This window comes from Zingiber officinale, chromosome 3A (genome assembly GCF_018446385.1).
Source record: "Zingiber officinale cultivar Zhangliang chromosome 3A, Zo_v1.1, whole genome shotgun sequence".
NCBI classification, from domain to species: domain Eukaryota; kingdom Viridiplantae; phylum Streptophyta; class Magnoliopsida; order Zingiberales; family Zingiberaceae; genus Zingiber; species Zingiber officinale.
The window spans coordinates 145,871,004-145,889,614 of NC_055990.1; the positions used below are offsets into that span (position 1 = coordinate 145,871,004).

Consider the following 18,611-nt stretch of genomic DNA (forward strand, 5'->3'; position numbering starts at 1 on the left):
TACTCACTAAGATTTTCCAGTCAAGTATTCAGTCAACCTTGACCTACTTGACTCTCCTTTACAATCTCACCACATGAACATTTGCACCTGCAATCTCCATGTCTTGTCTCCATGTATTGTCAAACATCGAAACTCAAACATCAAGACTCGAGCTTGATCCAATTCAAGCTCAATCAACCAGGTCAACCTTGACCTAGGGAATATTGCACCAACACATTACACAATATATATCTAAACGGTCTTAAGGGTCGAACGTCCTATCACACTCAGTACTTTGATTTTATATATATATCTGGTCGACAAAATATCTGACTGGGATATTTTCAAGGGACCACATTGCTAGAGAATCGCAACAGTTTGCCAGATAATAACAACCGCTTGCTAAAGAATATTCTTTTGTTATTAAGTGGGCATCCAATAGAACCTTAATCGAAGGTGACTCTATATTTTCTATTAACTGACATATTGTGATAGCATATTCTTTCAACCACCTCATTAATGACGTCAATTATAAAAATAGTACACACGGGTAACGGAAGATTCCTCGGACGGTGACTATACACCTCCTAGGTCACATATTCCCTACTCGATAACTTCTAACACTCGACATTCTTTGCCACCTCATGATTATGGAGGTTATTAGAGGAGTTATATAAACGGGGGTCTTCTCTGATGGCGATGTACGTTTGGGAACGTATTTTTACTACACACACGCTTTGCTACACATTTACAGTTTGATTTCCCGCTCAGGCATTACATTGACTTGAGCGTCGAAAGACCTTCGCTAGGGACCTCTGTAAGTACCCCGTGGTAGTTTTGATGTGATCAACCAAGTCAAGTTTGGTCCTGTTGTAGTTTGATCTTGTGTCTAAGTGTCCAGGAACTTAGGAGTATAGGAAGTCAAGCAAAAGACACAGCTAACGAGAATGACGGTACGGGAGAGAGTCGACGGGCTCGGTGCGTCTGAGGGAAGAGGTACCGCGAAGAGTACGTAGGCGAGTGAGAAGAAAGCGCGAGGCATTTCTGAGGGACGAGAAGCCAGAACGGAAGATTGCACGAGAAGGCAAACAAATGGGTTCAAGTGAGCCCTATTCCGAATGATCGAAATCACCCAAGTGAGTGGAGTCAGAGCAGAAGATCTAGACAAAAAGTCAACATGGATTGACTTTCAGGTCCGAACTCCCGGAGCTATTCTAGGTGCCCGGAGTCTAGGCGTCCGAAGCTCCTTTGGGAGCTCGGACCAAATTGGTCCAGCCGACGCGCCTCGGTGAGGCACCCCTACTCGAAGGCGGTCCAGGAGCCCGAAGCTATTCCAGGCGCTTGGACCAGATAAGATGTTATCTTTCGGTCGTTGCAAAGCCGTTGCGATGTAGATAAACTTTTATTCACACCCAAGTGCTCGGAGTCCTTCCAGGCCCCGCACCATGCCATGTCAGCAACGGTCAATTTCGACTAGTGGACTATAAATAGAGCTCTGGTCTTCTCCTTTAAAAAACAACACGCTATGTACTTCAATTCTCTTTCACTTTTTCATTTCTGAGCATTATTTTCGTATATGAGGCTTCTTCGCCTCTAACGTTTTGTTCGAAAAGGAGATCTTGATAGTGAACTTACATTCCTTGAAGTAGTAATCCTCTAATTGCCAACCAATAGATAAAACCCGATCGAGTTGAGAAAGGTCTTGCTTGTTTTATTTTATGTAGGATATGCCAGCCCCAAGGGATCAACAAATGGTATCAGAATCCAACCGCTTCAGAAGGACTAATCACATACCGAAGCACAGAATATGATGGTCGGATCGAGCATCTACTCACCTAAGTTTGAGGGAAAGTTTGTGTAAACTAAAAAAAGAAGATGAAGATATTCTTCAAAACTGACTTCGAATTATTATTAATAATAAAGTATGGTTTGGTAGCACCGAAGGATTAACAAAGGAACGCCAAAGAAAAACATCAATGGATGAAAAAGGAGTAAGCAAACTTTGTGGCAAACGGCAAGACAGAATTCCACCTGCTGAGCATTTTACTATCATAAGAAGTTAACAGGATCGACACCTATGAGTCAACCAAATACCTCTGGGAAAAATTTCTGAAGCTACACCAAGGAACCTCGGAGGTAAAACTCAGCAACCTTTGGTTAGAAGAAGGCGAAACTATAGCACACCTCCACTTGAGAATCAAAGAACTCATCACCTAACTTACGAATCTCGGAGAAAAGGTAATCAACCGAGATTCGCTAAAGTATGCACTTAACGCTTTTCCTAGGACTTCTGAATAGGCAACCCTAGTAGATGCATATTTTATCTTTAGGGATTTAAAGGTAAGTAATTTAGAAGAATTATTCTCTACTTTTGAAATTCATGAATCAAGATATGCAGATCTAAAGAAAGAGTCAAAGCACAACATTGTCTTAAAGGCAAAAATGGATGAACCAGAAACTAAAACTTCTATCGATGATGACAAAACAACATTCATGATAAGGAAGTTCAAAGGTTTTTTTAAAAACTAATAATTTAATCAAGTGCAGGCCAAAAGAAGAAAGAGAAAAGTAAGATACTATCATTGCAATAAAGAAGGGTGCATAAAGACAACTACTCAAAACTGAAGAACAAGAACAATGACTAGAAAAAGGACAAAAGAGTGACCAAAAGAAGCACAAAAATCAAAAGGCGACATGAGACGAAATATCTTCATCAGATTCGGACGTCGTAGCCTATGCCGGACTTAACATCGATGGCAAGTCACCAAGAAGACAATGGAGTAAGTTTATCGGAGATGAGCATCAAGAGTATCGATGAAGGGGAAGCAACGTCAGAAGAAAGTGACTCTTCAAGGGGAGTATCAGGTAATGAGATCGACAAGGTAAGTCAGATATAATCTTTATCTCCTGATAAGTTATTTAAGTTTATAAACATGTTGTCGAAAAATTCTTGTAAATTAGAAATTGAAAATGGAAAATTTTAAAAGGAAAATGATGAATTAAAACTAACCTTAGCAACATCTTATCGATTAGAAGATTTTGACAAGATAAAAATAAAAAATAAAAAATTGAAAGTAGGAATAAAAAAATTGAAGAATTATGCATGTGCACATGTTCAACAAATTAGAAATTATTTAGGACTTAATTAGTATTTTATATATCATAAGGGTCAAATTAGAAAATTATCACTTATATTGGATTCAAAAATCGTGCTTAAATTAAATTTTTATGCATGTCGTACATTTAAATTGATTTAATTTTTGATCTAAATAATTTTTTTCATATAATTTCTATTCGAAATTAATAAAAAAATTATTTTTTCCAAAAAATAGTATGTCATTTGTTAACTGTAGTAAAATTTTCAACATTTTTTTTACCGTTGTATATTATTTTTTATAATTTTTTTAAAAAATCATAATCTTAAATTTTAAAATATTTCAAAGTGCTAATTTTGTAAAATTTATTTTTCTATGAAAATTTATCATGTTCTCTGTTCAAAAAAAATATGTTCAAATTTTTTTTTGACTGTTATTAAATTTTATGTAATTTTTTTATTCAAATGTTACCTTTTAATAGTAAATTTTTTGAAAAGTTATTTTTTAAAAATTTATTTTTTCTACAAAGTTACTTTCTTTAATACATTTTCAGAAAATTTTTCAAGATATTTTGAATTTAAAAATTATTTTTAAGAAATTTTTATGAAAATACATCCATTTATAGAAAATATTTTGTTATTGCTCAAATTATTTTCAGTATTTTAAAAATTTAAGTACTATTTGATATTTGTGTTGAAGTGTTATGAAAAATTTTCAAAATTGATTTTCAATTAGAAATAAAAATTATTTCTTTAAAAATACCTTATAAATTATAAAAGTTCTGATTTTCAACATTTTAAGTTCATAATATTTACTGAATGTTAGTAAATTTTTTTCTTAACTATTCAATTTTTCCTTAGAGACTGTTTCATATTTTTCTTTCCAAGTCATTTTTAGATTACTCTTATTTTTAATGTGATCAAAGAGGGAGAATTATAGATTAAGTCTAGGAGGAGGGTATATTTTTTTTACATTAACAATTATTAATTAAAATTCATGTATTTGCTATTTTTTACTATTATTTTTTTTTAGTTTACCCTAACTTGGTTTACTCACATCAAAAAGAGAGAGATTGTAAATACCTTGTGGTAGTTTTGATGTGATCAATCAAGTCAAGGTAAGTCCTGTTGTGGTTTGATCCTTGTGCCTAAGTATACAGGAATTTAGGAACATAGGAAGACGAGCAAAAGACGCCTAACGAGAATGATAACACGGGAGAGAGTCGACGGACTTCGAAAATAGGATTTGCTACAATAATAAGGTTTATTATAGTATTTTTGGAGTTTGTTACAATAATTAGAGTTTGTCACAATATTTGTGGGATTTTTTATAGTGATTAGGGTTTGCTACAATAACAATCGATTAACGAACAATGCCAGTCAATTGTTACTATAGCAAATAAAATTTCAGTAGGAACTCGAATAATTAACTCTAGTATTTTCATATAGTAATAATCAATTGATGAATAGTACCCATTGGTTACTATAGTAAAAGGAAAGTAATGTAGTAAATAGAAAGTTATGAAATCGATTCATCAGTTTGATTGATCAATATCTATCGATTGAAGTTACTGTTAGAATGTATACTAAAAGCCTAGTTTTTTGTATAAGCTTTTATTTTGAAATAAGAATCACGTTGGTCAAATATCTTCATTTATGTTAAATATAGTTATTCATTTAATTTATATTGTAGATAACATGATGTGTGGTGTCACACAAAAGATCATGTTATCAGTTCCTTATAAATTATAAATAGTAGTTCACGGCCAAAATGGATAAGGACAAACCATTGGAACGGTCGTAGTGTGATTTAGTATTAGTTTATCTTGACTATAAAATTACACTAGTACACTCCGAGTGTATTGAGCAGGACCATTTGAGGTTATTCTTTTTATACTGATTGCATAAAGGAACAAGACCTCTGTTATTATGGAAGTGCGTACTCTTAATTCCGATATAATGACAAACATATATATTTAGTATTCATTTCTTTGATTTATCAATGGATGAAATTTAGTTCATTAAATCAAGAGGCCCAATAAGTTGGAAAATAATATTATTTATATGGTGTGTTGTTAATTATAGAAGGAAACTGTGTCTAGTTATCTAGGTTGATGATGCCCCCTTGAGGAACTCATAAGGATTGTCATGTAAACCCCGCAGGTGGACTTAGTCATGTATGACAATAAAGTTGAGTGGTACTACTCTTGGAGCTAGATATTAATTAAGTGAGTGTCAGTAACTCATTTAATTAATGGACATTAGATATCTTAAATACAGGGAGTTTAACACATTCATGATAAGAAGAAGCTCATAATATAATTTGGGAATGGTGTAGTAGTTCAATAATAACTCTTTAGTGATATGAGTTATTATTGATGAACTTGAGTTGGGTGTTCGGGGTGAACACGGGAAGCTCAAGCTCATCGGGAGACCAAAATCAATTCCTCCTTTAGGTCCCTATTGTAGCCTCTCATATAAAGCCTTATATCCACCCGAAGCCTAACTTCTTAAAGCCTAAGCTAGGGCTGGCCAAGCCTTGCTTGGTGTCCAAGCAAGGGGCCGACCAAGCCAAGCTTGGAGCCCAAGCTAGGGACGGCCAAGCCTTGCTTGGTGCCCAAGCAAGGGGCCACCCACACATAGAAAAGGAAGTTTTATTTTTTGTAAAATCTTTCCTTTTATAGAGATCCATAAAAAAGATTTAAAAGGATGTTTTTAATTATAAAACTTTCCTTTTTTAGATTGGTCACAAAAGGAAATAAAAGGAGTTTTTATCTTGTTAAATCTTTCCTTTTATAGAGATCATACAAGGGATTTAAAAGAGAGATTTTTATTATTGAAATCTTTTCTTTTATAGACATCCACAAAATGATTTAAAAGAGAGATTTTAATTTTATAAAATATTCCTTTTATAACTATTCACAAAAGGGATTTTAAAAGAGAGATTTTAATTTTTGTTTAAAATCTTTCCTTGTTTGATGAAGAGGGTTTTGGCCGGCCATTATAAATGAATTAAAGGAAGTTTTAATTTTGTTTTAAAACTTTCATTTTTTGCATTCACCAAGGATTATAAAAGAAGAGGAGGTGGTGCCTTATGGTTTAACACATCTTCTATTCCTCTTCCTTTCCTTGGTGGCCGACCCCTTCATCATCTTCTCTTCTTCTTCCTTGTGGCTAGCGGGATCAAGCTTGGAGCTCTTTTGGTGGCCGGATACTTGGAGATGAAGAAGAAGAGAAAGGAAGCTCTCTTGTTGTGACATCCGTTGGTGGCCGAAAGCTTGGAAGGAAGAAGAAGGTTTGGGTGAATTTCATTTTGGTAGATCATCGCCCACACAACGTCCAAGAGGAGGAGAGCAATACAATAGAAGATTGAGAGATTATTAAATCTTCAAAGAAAGATATAAATAATTATAAGTTTCCGCATTATAATTAGTTCACATTCTTTGATTGGATCCTGAAATACCAACACAAAAGACTATCGATTTTAGGCTATCAGTTTTATATTATCGATTTTGTGTTTCAATTTCATGTTTCGATCTTGTGCTTCTATTGAGGTCTCTTTAGTTAAACCGAGGGTTACTGTAAGAAGTTTAAACATCGAATTTCTTTGAAAGACTTTGTCTAGGAAGTGGTGAATGATCCCATACATAAGAAGACCTAGTGTCTCGCCATGTTTAACCTCGAAGCCAATCTTTGAAATATATGTTTAATCATCTTCTGTAATATGGTTTAACTTAGGAAGATTACATCAGTTAAATTTGGAGTAAAAATGTTAAGTATCGTTTCTAATCCAAGTTTAACTTATGAAGAGCAACTTGGGTTAATAATATTAAGCATCGTTTGTAATTCAAGTTTAACTTCAATAGAGCACATGGAGCTAGGTTAAGTTCTGTGCTTGTACAAATTTTTGTACAAAGGAATAGAACGGAATCTAGGTGCAGCAACCAACAGTTACTATTCGAACAAATACAAGATTCAAAAAGTTGACTAGTGACTAAATTGATTGTCCAGGAATCGATTGATGAATTTTATTAGTTGATTGATGATACTGTGGCAGTGAATAGAAGATTTCTTGGTTGATTGTGAGACTCGACTATTTGGGTATCAATTAACTGATACTCGACTTATGGTGGTCAAACTAAGTTGGCAAGAGTCATTCTGCAAGTGCAAAAGTCGGATTAAGTGAATCAATCGATTGATGGTGAAATCAATCGGCTGATATGCGAAAATCAACTTCACTTGAAGGTTATAAAAGAAAAGTTTTGAGGTAATTTGACGCCGTCAACACAAGATAGTTCAAGCAACAAGAAAGCGTTCAAAGCGAGATTCGTATAAAGTTATTTATATTTTGTATTCTTGTTGTATTGTTGTAAAAATAAATTCTTAGGGCGTGTTTGGTTCGGGGTTATCGTTGATAACCTTAGTTGGTTATCAACGATAATCTTGTTTGGTTTAAGTAATTGGTGATTCCTAGTAATGCAATATTCCCGCCACGTCAGCAATTAGGGAATAGATCCAGGAATCAGAAAACCTTGGAAATCTTAGGTTTTCTACGATTCCCGGGTTATCAATAAATTTTTCCAAAATTACCCTTCAAAGAGCAGGAGATGAGCAGGGATGTCCGTGAGATCTTCCGCCTCACCCTCCCGAAGTTTCTCGTGTGCGCTGAAGCTCCGATCGCAAGCTCCGATCACGGCAGCGGATGACTCCTCACCTACAAGAAGAGGTTCCCTAGGGATTTCGTCGAATGAATGTGGGAGATGGCTCCTCATAGCAGTGATCATCTACAAGAAGGGGCTCTGTACCTGTTCGCTCTTCGTGGAGATGGCGCACCGGTGGCTTGCGGAGGAGGCGACGCTTGTTGCTTGAGGAGGAGGCGGCGCGTGGTGTCGGTTGCTTGCGAAGGAGGCGGCGTCGGCGGCTTGCGGAGCTTGCGGAGGAGGCGGCGCGGTTGCTTGCGGAGGAGGCGGCGCCGGCGGCTTGCGGAGGAGGCAGCGTTGCTGCGGGGAGAAGCGGGGAGAAGATGCGTAAAAAAAATTGAGGATTAAAAGGAAAATAAAATATATTAAATTAATTAAAAATTTTAATCACATATCCAAATGTATATAAATTTAAAATATATATAATAAGTTAATTACATATCTAATTATATTTTACAAATATATAAATTTATTTTAAAATTTATAAATCAATTATATTTATTTATTATATATATTATCAACTTATTCATTAATATTATTAAAATAATAATAATTATTATTAATTTAATTTAATTTATTCTACAAAATGAATCATATAATTAAACAAGGGGTAATATAGGAAATATCAAGTTAGATTATACCATTATTTAGTTGAACCAAACAAAATTAAGATTATGTTGTATTCTCCCATAACCTTGGTTATGTGATTACTTGGTAATCACATAACCAAGGTTATATATGATAACTCGAACCAAACGTGTTCTTAGAGATTTATCTGTCTCCATAAGGTATCGAGAAGGAGAAAGATAGTGATGATAGTTCGTTAGGATTAAACCTTGGACATAGTTGCCTTGGGAAGCAATGAACCAAGTAAAATCAGTTGAGTTTGCTTCAAATTTCCACTGCACAATCGATGCGAGAAGAGTTATTCACAGTCCTTTATCTCGCACTGGACCTACCATTGAAGACCATTTCCTTTTTCGTTGATATTTCAATTTCTAGCCCTGGATAGGTGTTCTACAGGAGAGTTGCACAGAGGGTTTATTCTAATGTGTGGCAAGAACAATGAGGGGAATAGCGCAATAACAGCCACAAGTGTACGAGTGGTAAAATTTTCAAGGAAGAGGATCAAGTGATAAGGTTTTAGATGAGCGACAATACAAAGGAGGACCAAGAACACCTATGATGTCAACTGAACACTATCAAAAGGCTTGTATCACGGGGGGAAGAACACACCAGTATCACATGCTGAAGAAACTACACTTGCATAGTTTCGTATAAAGTTGGCAACAGGTGATTGTATTCGTCCTTGCTAATTCGTTACAGGATTAATACAGAGAAGATAAATCATGGATAATTAATAACTTTTAGAATAATGATTAGTACATGAGTGAAAGCATAGCTTCGTATAAAGATATCATACACAATACATCGACAAATTGAAACAATCTACCAATGTGATAAATTAATTAAACTTTAACAACCACATCATTATTGAAAGCTTTCACATGAATTAATAGCCGTGACAAGAAAAGGAACCTTTACTTTAGAGCCATTTTCCGAACATGTGAAGAGAGGAAGACTTTGAGATCCACAAGATAAAAAAAAAAGTTAGGTTTGTGGTCTATCACTTTTGATGTGCAAAACACATTTGTCTCATGTTTTATTATTTTTAATCCAATTCAACCACTTTTTTTGTTGCTTTATTAGGGTTCTTCCAACCTTTTCTTCGTGATATTTATTGTAGTGAGACAAGTAAGAAAACATTGAGACCTATTTTGATGAGAGTGCCAAGTTATGAAACTGCTAATCATAATTTTAGATGTAGAAACTATTGCTTTCTTTATCGAATACTTCATTTATGTCTATCTAAATGCCGACAACTAAAAACATCATAGTAAATCGATGAGGAGTATTGTTCGCATCCGCTCGCTTATTGTTTGCTTTCTCATAATCGAAACACAAGAGATGCAGTTACTCTTCTTTCTTGTCTTCTTGTTCTCATTAACAGCCATTTAGCTTGCTTCGCAAATGAACAGAAACCAAAAAAACCGGAGCATCTTCGGTTTCGATCTTATACACACACACAAATTTTGTATAATTTTTTCAGTCGACAACACAATTCTCTGTCGATGCTGATGAAGTTTTAGTTTGATTCAGTGACAAGAAAAACAAACCATGAATCATATGATCCATCACTTGAATGTTTGATAGCCTTCATAGAAGAATAAATAAATAAATCATCAAGAAAAACATACGAAACAATTTGAAATACATTCTAAACACTAAACATATGCTTTAATGACAAGTATGAGAAGTTGATCCCAAATATTTGATAAATCATCGAAATTCAGGCATCATCTGTATCATCTACATTTTGAACTACTGAAAGATTTGAACCAAATCTTTTGAAGTATCACTCGGAGAGTAGGATCCTTACCCCGTACTTTGAGCAGCATAAAGTGGAAGTCTTCATCTGGAGAAGCGAACGAATGGTACTGAAAATAATGTGCAAGAATATGTTTAGTGTGATCTATAAAGAACTTGTAAAGTTACTCTGTCTACAATTTCTTGAAGTTGTTTCTTATCGTCAGGTATACATTAAGCTAAGGTGTGTCATATTTTCGATAGTTTCACTAGAATCATCTTGTGATAACTAGACATTAGCAATCAAAGAAGAGTAGGTATGTAAATATCAAACTTACCGACTAAAACAACACTCAACAAGAACAAGAAAGTTATCCATAGATAACGGATATAATGCATTTGCTGTCGAGATCCACCTATATGTCTGCGGTGTGTGCCAACATTACTAGCGAGATGTTGAGAATAAGGAAGTTTAGTATCTTGGTTGCTATTGCTTGAGCAATTTCGGTTTCCATTAATTGCCTGAACAAACACATCAGAAACACAGAATCAGCTAAAGACTTTGCCAAACAGAAATTGGTAATCACTAAAAATAAAATCCTGCAAAGATAACAATCCTAACTGCTCGCCAAATCATCAAAGAAGAAGATACAAATTTGTGATATTATGTACACAACAATATGATTTACCTGAGTGAATCGAGTTATTCCCTTTGGGTCAAGGCAATAAGATAATCTATGCATTCGATGATCATCATCATCATTCTTAGCTTTCAAGATATTGTTCATTAGCTGTTTCCACTTCGATGTAGATACAACATTTCGTAGAGCAACATGTTGACCAGGTTTATAACTTAGCCTCTCTGATCTAGCATCAACAGACCCTTTTTCTATATCTTCGTTGGCAACAGCAATTTTCCAAGCACCGATAACTGGTGAACCTAACAACCCCTTTTGCACACAAGACTGCTCTAACTCAGAAGCTGTCGCATAATTTTCCTGTTCATAAGGTTCTTCTACCTCAACTTCAATCACATATTGCTTGTCCTTGTTTAACATAGCAGAACCTGGACTGCTGCTACCATCAACATGGTTTGCTCGGTGTCGGTCTCGGGGCACCCCAGAAAGAAAATCAGCAAGATCTTCTCGTTCTTCCTCATTCAATTGAACCCAACGCAGTGGGTGTTTCCCTTCTTCAATTAATGAATCATTCAGCCCTTTCTCGACTCGCAAAATTTGATTCCCAATAGCAGATACAAATTGCCTGTGCCTAGTGATTGCATTGCCCTCGGAAGAAAAGCTTCCATGGCTTAGTTTGACAGCCTTCTCAAACTCCTCAAGCTGCACTACACCGAAAACACTATTTACGAAATTGATTGAAAAAAACAACTGAAGGCAAGTTTCTTCATCAAAACATCATAAGAGTTACCTACAGAGAGACATAGTAAACAGTATGTAATAGCTAGGGAAGAAGCCAACCTGCCATTTAGCAGTTCCCAAGGCAGTTTGAAGCTCCCTAAGCAGTTCATCTAAAGCTTCTAAATCATACCCATCCCTGCGATTTCTCATCCACATTCTATAGAATGATTCCATCCTGCAAAAAGTACATAGGATGATAAATAGAAGAAAAATCAACAAATTAGGAGATGAATTGGCAATCAGTAAACCCTAAGATGCCCAATGAGTTAAAAAATTAGCAACATACGTATCGGCCGATTCCTGGACCTCCTCCGCGGCGGTAAAAAACACGTCTTTCTGCCACTGATCGAAGCTTCCGCCCGCAGCCATGAGAAAGGGTTAACGAACAGCTCCAACACCTCGCCTAATAATCTCCTTCCGTATCCCAAAAACGAGGACGGTACAGATTGGAGATTCCAGCAACAACGGCAAGAGCAGCCGCAAGATGAAACCTTTGGTATCTCGGCAAGCAGCAATGATCGGAAGAACAAGCAACACCCAGAGAAACAAAGCAAACAACGGATTCTATGCGGTTTCACCACCGCGTAGAGAGAGGGCGAGGGAGGAAGAGGAGTTGGGTTCCAAATTGGCGGAATGAGATCTATAATTTCTTCCGCCGCGCCGCAAAGAAAAAAAACCCTCAAGATGAAACTTTTGGTTCCTCAGCAAGCAGCGAACAAACACAGCAACCCGCGGATACTCGCGCTTCCTCGCAGCGTAGAGAAACGGTAAGGGGAATTGGGATGCGATTTCGCGGGATGAGAGCTCTGATTTCTTCCGCTGCGCCGCCCAAGGAATGAGGCTGATCGACACGGCGTCTGCGTTTGGAATCGACTGCGGAATGCGCGTCTGCGTGCTTCTCTTTTATAAAATCTCATTATTCGACGGCCCAATTGATTGAAGTTTGTTTCACGTGTTTCACGAGAAATTTGGCCTCAAATCATGTTCGAACCCAAGCTGAACCGGACCGATTAAAATGAACCGTAGGATTGGTTAAACAACACGGTTCGGAGTTAATATTATTATTTAAAATAATCATTATAAAAAAATTATTAGAATTTTTAAAAACGCTATTTAATGTAATTCATTATTAACAGAAGGAACAGACAGAAAGGAAGCGACTTGTTTGGGAGGGAGGGATTGTTATATTTTTTTTTAAGAAAAAAAAAGATAATAAAGGTTAAATATCTTACTTTTTACTATATTATTAAAAATCTAAATATTTTACTAATTAATTTTATTAAAATTTAAAATTAAATTATGTTAATATTTGTTTCCATTAAAAATAAATTTAAAATTTATTTATAATTTTTCATGTTTATTTTTATATAAAAATATATGATTCTTTTTAGTTCTACATTCAAATGGAAATTTTTTTATAAATATCTGGGAATTAAAAAGTATATATTTAATTTTTTACTAAAGAGAATCCGTTAGTATAATATTATAAAATTCACCTTACTTTTGAATAAGTAGAATTGAGTTATTTAAAAATTTATATAAGAATGAATTTAGTAATTAAAATTAATAATATTAATAATTTGATTGATAATAATAATAGTTAATGATATGTACAATAAATAAATTTAAATATAAAAAATTTATTTAGAAATTTTTAGAATTTAAAATAGATTTTATATAATATTTTTAGAGGATAATTCTCTTAAAATTTAATTAAATCATATTTAAATCGAAAATTTATTAGCTAATTAACCTAGGGTTTCAATTAATTCCCCAAGTTTTATTCCTACGCCGACTTACTCTCTTCGCACGCGCGCCCACCAAGCCACTTCCCCCCTGCTTTTCAACTCTCCTGCACGCGACGACGTTGCCGCCGCCGTGAACTGTCGCCGGAGAAGGCGTCGCCGGCGCCGTGAGCTGTCGCCGAAGAAGACGCTGCCGTGAGCAATTTTTTGTTTGGAATTAATATTATAAACGAGGGATAAAATTGGAATTCCCTTTTTTTCGCGTCCCCTTCCTTATCTTGCATTTCATGATCACTTCATTCCAAACAAGGTTTGGAGTTCCCTTTCCCCTTATTTACCCTTCCCTCACCTCCCCTAACAGAGGGGGTTTAGGTTTTTAGAGCCGTCCGTTCGTCCGTAGAAGTTATAAGGAATCAAAACCTTGGAAACGTGCTACTTTTGTAAGATCTCTCCAACGGCGATGGAAGTGGTGATCGCCTCGTCTGCGGTGGATGCGGGAATCGGTTGTTGGGAACTCCATTCTGGCGCCGAACGACATCAGTACCGCTCATGCTCCTCCGCTCCGCATGGTCTTCTCTCCGTTTCTGGTCGCTTCGTATTCCTAGCTGCCTCGCAACTCCGAGACGCACCCTCTGCAACTTCTGCCCCTATATTCTTTTGGTCCTGGGATAAGGTAAGCCCCAACGGGTAGCCCTTATCTTATTCTGTATGTTTCTTTAAGTTGCTGATACTATATTTTCGCATTGTGTTTCAGCCTCAGGTTGAAGTTAGAAGCTTTCCTGCTGAGCCAATTGGACCACTTATTTCCAATGCTGAAGGCACTTACATTATTGGAGGAGGATCATCGGGAAGTATTTATCTGTGGGAGGTAACTACTCACTTTTCTAATATGAATTTCCTTCCCAAGTTTGATTTTTGCCCTCTCCTCTTTGAAAAATCACTTTGCTTACAATAGTCGGGCTTGATTATTTTGATACCATTCATGCGTGGTTACTAAGTTTGTTTCATTCTTTCATCTTGATTTCTCTCAAGATTATTCTCACTTTGTCTGTCCGTGAAGTTGCTTTCCTTGTGTTTTTGTCCAGGTTTTTACAGGGAAATTGCTCAAGAAGTGGCATGCTCACTACCGCTCTGTTAACTGTCTCACTCTAGGGAAGGACGACGAATCCCTGCTAATATCAGGGTCTGAGGATGGCTCTGTCAAAGTTTGGTCTCTTATAATGTATGCAATTTCTAATTATTTTCATTGTCTTTCTCCTTTATTTCTTTATATTATAAAATGCTAATTTTTTGTCATGCTTCATTCATAGGTTGTTTGATGATATTGCAATGGCTTCTGCTGCCAATCATTATATATATAGCTTCAGTGAGCATTCTCTAGGTGTCACTGACATTGTTTCGGGGCATGGGTTAAGCAATTCCATTATCATCTCATCTTCACAGGATCGTACATGCAAGGTTCATTTATTTTTTACATTATGGTTATTTTTATAGTAGTAATCAGTTGCGAGTGATTTTAATTGATACAATTTAATCATTTGTGTGTCACTGATATTAATTGTGTGTCAATTAATTTGATCCAGTTGAATTGATGTTTATTAATTTCGATTGAGACCAAAGCTATCTATTTCTACTTCTATATGATGCTAAGTTGCCTTCATGTTGTGCCCTCAGGGCGGTGTGGTGGTTGGGGCATGGGGTGTTGTCACATGAGGTTATAGGGTTGAAACTCGGCGTGTCCGAGCATGCCCTCTCTCATGCTTTGGCCACTTACACTAATGGTTAGTAGCCACCTGTGATTTACCTCCTCCGTGTTAGCGGAGGCGCCGGAGGCAAGCGAATCGCCTTTTGTTGCCACATAAGTTGCCTTCTAATTGTTATGTCTTTGTGGAGTATAGTGCTAAACCTAGTGGATACTATATGTAGCAAAAGAGATCGCGTGTGCTTTTTTTGGTATTTGGATATAGTTATGCCATTATCTGACCTGAACTTCTAGTGTACCCAGAGTAGTTTCACTAAACATATTTGTTTGTTATTACAGTTTATTTGTGTTTAACTTTAACTTAATTTATTTGCAAGACAGATATGTCATTCATAATTCTTTAGGTGTTTTGACCAAAGATTTAGTTTACTCCTTTTGTGTACGACCATGCATAACAAAGTAGCAACAAGCTGCTAGCACAACAAATTATTATGAAGTTTTTTGATCCATTGTAGATTGTTATTGTTTTTATGTCTGATACTTTTGTTCCAGGTATGGAGTTTGTCGAAGGGTGAACTATTGAGGAACATCTTATTTCCTTCAGTAATTGATGCTATTGCAATGGATCCTGGGGAGCATGTCTTTTATGCTGGTGGAAGAGATGGCAAAATATATATTGCAGCTCTAAATGCTGAAGGCAACCCCAATAGCCCTTATGGGGTGTTCATCCTTGATACCTTATATGATCAAAGGTCTCAACTCTGTTAGTTTTGATTAGCACATCCCTTTTGTTTTGTCAACATCCATGTCATGCCTATCATCATCAAGAGGTGAACTCTAGATATTGTCTGAGTCAGTTTGGGTCGTAAGATTCTAAGGTCTAGACTGCAATCTTGACAACCATGATTGTTGATGACAATCTTGCTGGTTTTCTCCTACGGTAGTTAATCTTTCTGAATTCCTTTCCTATTTAATATTTAATTTAAGTTGGTCTTCCTGTTCCAGCAAAGGAATAACAAGCCTAGCTTTAAGCAAGGATGGATTCTCTCTTGTGTCTGGATCTGAAGATGGTTTTGTGAGAATTTGGAACACAATAACTAAGCAGTTTACTCGCGTATTTAAACATGGGAAAGGTACACAAAGACACTTATTTCAGTACTAAATATAACTTTTGGACCTCTTGTTTTCCAATGAACCTTTTAATTAAGGAAAAAGTTTACCATGTTTTTTTGGAAGAAATACAGATTAACAGTTCAGTTTTATTAAAAAAATCCTAGTGTTCAATATTACATATTATGAAGCTTAATATATATCCTTTACATGCTATACAGGCCCTATTAATAATGTCGTTATAGCCAGACAGTCGCCGTTATGTAGCTCTGCATTGGCGAATAAGAAGCATTCAACGTTACCGTTGCCTCCTCCGTTGAGCAAGTACACGGATTCTGCAGACGGACAAGTTAAAACAACGGCTGTCACTATGGTTGAATCTCCATTGCATGGTCATCAAAATACTAGATTTCTCAGTGCGGATGTGATGGAAAAGCTAATTCAAGAGCTCCAGGTTTGTTATTTATTTATAGCATGGACATCTAGTTTCTATCCATGTTACCTTCCATCATTGGAAACACAACCTTGATGAATTTATTTGCTATGGCTGCATTTCTTAATTGTTCGGTGCATCTTCTTTTACTTTCTCGATCTGGACCATGAGTATCTTACTGTGAACTGAGCCATTTAACTGTTCTCTAGTGTCTCATAGAAGAATTGTTATGCTGCAAGAATTATTCTTATCATTTTTTATGTTTAGGGTATTCTGAACATTTACTAGTGATGTGCCTTGCTTGGCGCTCCATGTAGTTGACCCCCAATAACTGAGACAAATGTGATTTGGTGTAGCAAAATATTCATGTGAGGTTCCACATAACTTGTTAAACAAGTAAAAGAAGTGCCACATTCGAATTTGGATACTAATGGTTTTGTCAATTCCCCTATGAGAATTTATCGCCAGGATAATAATGGTTATCGCCAGGATAATAATGGTCTCTCAGTAAGAATTTGTTCTACATGGATGGATAGTTCGACCTAATGACCTGGATTAGATGAAATGCCACATTCTATGATTACAAAATTATTAATCTTTGATGTCTGATTCTTGTATTTACCCTTCAATTCAGAATCGAAATACTTCAAGTGCTGCAGAGATGGAACTGGAGAAACTAAGACTCCAATATGCAAGATCGGTACATCTAATCGAGCAACAGAAGAAACTTTACGAGGACATGCAATCTGTCTACGTGAGCGAGCTGTTGGATTGAAAAGAAATGAGTGGTAGCTAGCAAAGAGATATCCTGTCTTCTTCTTCCATTTATTTTTTGAAAAAAAAAACAAATGGTTAGAAATAGTTCATGATCCACGTACATTTTCTTTTATTGAGTTTTATATATGGTATTTATCTCGTAACATAGATTTTTTTCATAATGACATGGGATATGTATAATGCCGTCCTTGCTCTCAATGTAAAGAGAGTTTATATATCTCATAATGACTCAATTGCCAGTAGCAAGGAAGCATAGACCTCAATGATCTTTGGCTCAACATTTGTCAAACAGGAGCAAGTACATCGAGAATTTGCTCTTTGGAGGCTCAACTCTGATGCTCAAGTTTGGTTCATGAAGAAATTGTGAGATGAAGTAGGCTTAAATTGGCCTTCCACGGTAACAATGTGTGTGATATGAAGTGCATGGGTTTGAGTTAGATACTCGAATCAACATCCTAAGGTAAGAGTTTGCAGGACATGATGTGTGAAGAATTTGCGATATATGAAGTGTGTAAGTTTGAGTTTGATGTTTAAATCAGCTTCCTAAGGGAAGAGTTCATAAGAGAAGAATTCATGAGATGCGAAATGAATTGTTTGACTTAGTTGTGTGAATAAGAATTTAAAAAGATGAATGCTTAAGCATTTTGTGGTCATGCCCACCAAATTTTGTGATGTGACTCTGACTAATTTTGAGGTTATATATCATAGAAAGACTTGAACTATCCCATTCTCATCCGCCTCGCGCCTTGACGCCTCAACCTCTTTGCAGTCCCTGATCTCCAAGCTTGAATCCCAGCTATCCGGCAGTCCTTGATCTCGAAGCTCCTGTTAAAGGTAAGATTTTTTGTTTCCTTTCGAAGTTTCCTTCTATTTCCCTTCCTTTTTCTATGTCATCTGTCATGAGTTGGCCTGTTTGATGATTTTAAGCACATTACACCTAAGAAATTTAAAAAATTTATGATGTTGAATTGTTCGTCAAGATCATTTCCCTGGTTGATAATTTTTTTTATGACCGAGATTAGTCAGACGGTAAAAAATTAGATATCTCTATTAAAAAAAAATACGAGCAATTAATTAATATCAAGTAAATTGATTTATAAATTAGCTAAAAATTCATAAATATTAACATAATTAAATGTAACGAAAATTACTATATAAATATAATTGCATATTTTTTTTAATTGTGAAATGATAAGAAATTAAATTTTAAGAGTATTTTGATATTTAAATTTTTATAAAATATTTAATGTGGGGAAATTTTAAGGGGTGAAATGAAATAATCCACA

General features: G+C 35.7%; 2 protein-coding genes across 3 annotated transcripts; one reads left to right on the top strand and one right to left on the bottom strand.

Moving 5' to 3' along the window:
* Positions 1-9,933: 9,933 nt before the first annotated feature.
* LOC122052671 lies at positions 9,934-12,431 on the bottom strand. 2 transcript variants are annotated; one of them, XM_042614326.1, is made up of 5 exons: positions 11,845-12,431; positions 11,619-11,733; positions 10,830-11,480; positions 10,479-10,662; positions 9,934-10,271 (listed from the first exon to the last, which is right to left on the bottom strand). In XM_042614326.1, the coding sequence occupies exons 1-5, from the start codon at positions 11,925-11,927 to the stop codon at positions 10,246-10,248; spliced, it is 1,059 nt and encodes a 352-aa protein (XP_042470260.1). In that variant the 5' UTR covers positions 11,928-12,431; the 3' UTR covers positions 9,934-10,245. The 2 variants fall into 2 exon arrangements, with proteins under 2 accessions (XP_042470260.1, XP_042470261.1); XM_042614327.1 differs by lacking the exon at positions 11,845-12,431 and having other exon boundaries at positions 10,830-11,485.
* A 933-nt stretch (positions 12,432-13,364) lies between these two features.
* Positions 13,365-17,437, top strand: LOC122052672 (protein ROOT INITIATION DEFECTIVE 3-like). The gene is made up of 9 exons (XM_042614328.1): positions 13,365-13,498; positions 13,665-13,976; positions 14,058-14,171; positions 14,389-14,525; positions 14,614-14,761; positions 15,558-15,757; positions 16,011-16,138; positions 16,337-16,569; positions 17,183-17,437. Exons 2-9 carry the CDS (start codon positions 13,764-13,766, stop codon positions 17,321-17,323), a joined length of 1,314 nt encoding a protein of 437 aa, XP_042470262.1. The 5' UTR covers positions 13,365-13,498; positions 13,665-13,763; the 3' UTR covers positions 17,324-17,437.
* Positions 17,438-18,611: the final 1,174 nt, after the last annotated feature.

Bases quoted from the DNA above. Each gene is read 5' to 3' on its own strand.
- LOC122052671 (XM_042614326.1), bottom strand. From the start codon at position 11,927: ATGGCTGCGGGCGGAAGCTTCGATCAGTGGCAGAAAGACGTGTTTTTT. The intron at 11,734-11,844 runs GTATGTTGCTAA...TACTTTTTGCAG, and splicing joins GTCCAGGAATCGGCCGATAC to GATGGAATCATTCTATAGAA. The intron at 10,272-10,478 runs GTAAGTTTGATA...CATTATTTTCAG, and splicing joins GTTGAGTGTTGTTTTAGTCG to TACCATTCGTTCGCTTCTCC.
- LOC122052672 (XM_042614328.1), top strand. From the start codon at position 13,764: ATGGAAGTGGTGATCGCCTCGTCTGCGGTGGATGCGGGAATCGGTTGT. The intron at 14,172-14,388 runs GTAACTACTCAC...GTTTTTGTCCAG, and splicing joins GAAGTATTTATCTGTGGGAG to GTTTTTACAGGGAAATTGCT. The intron at 16,570-17,182 runs GTTTGTTATTTA...CCTTCAATTCAG, and splicing joins AGCTAATTCAAGAGCTCCAG to AATCGAAATACTTCAAGTGC.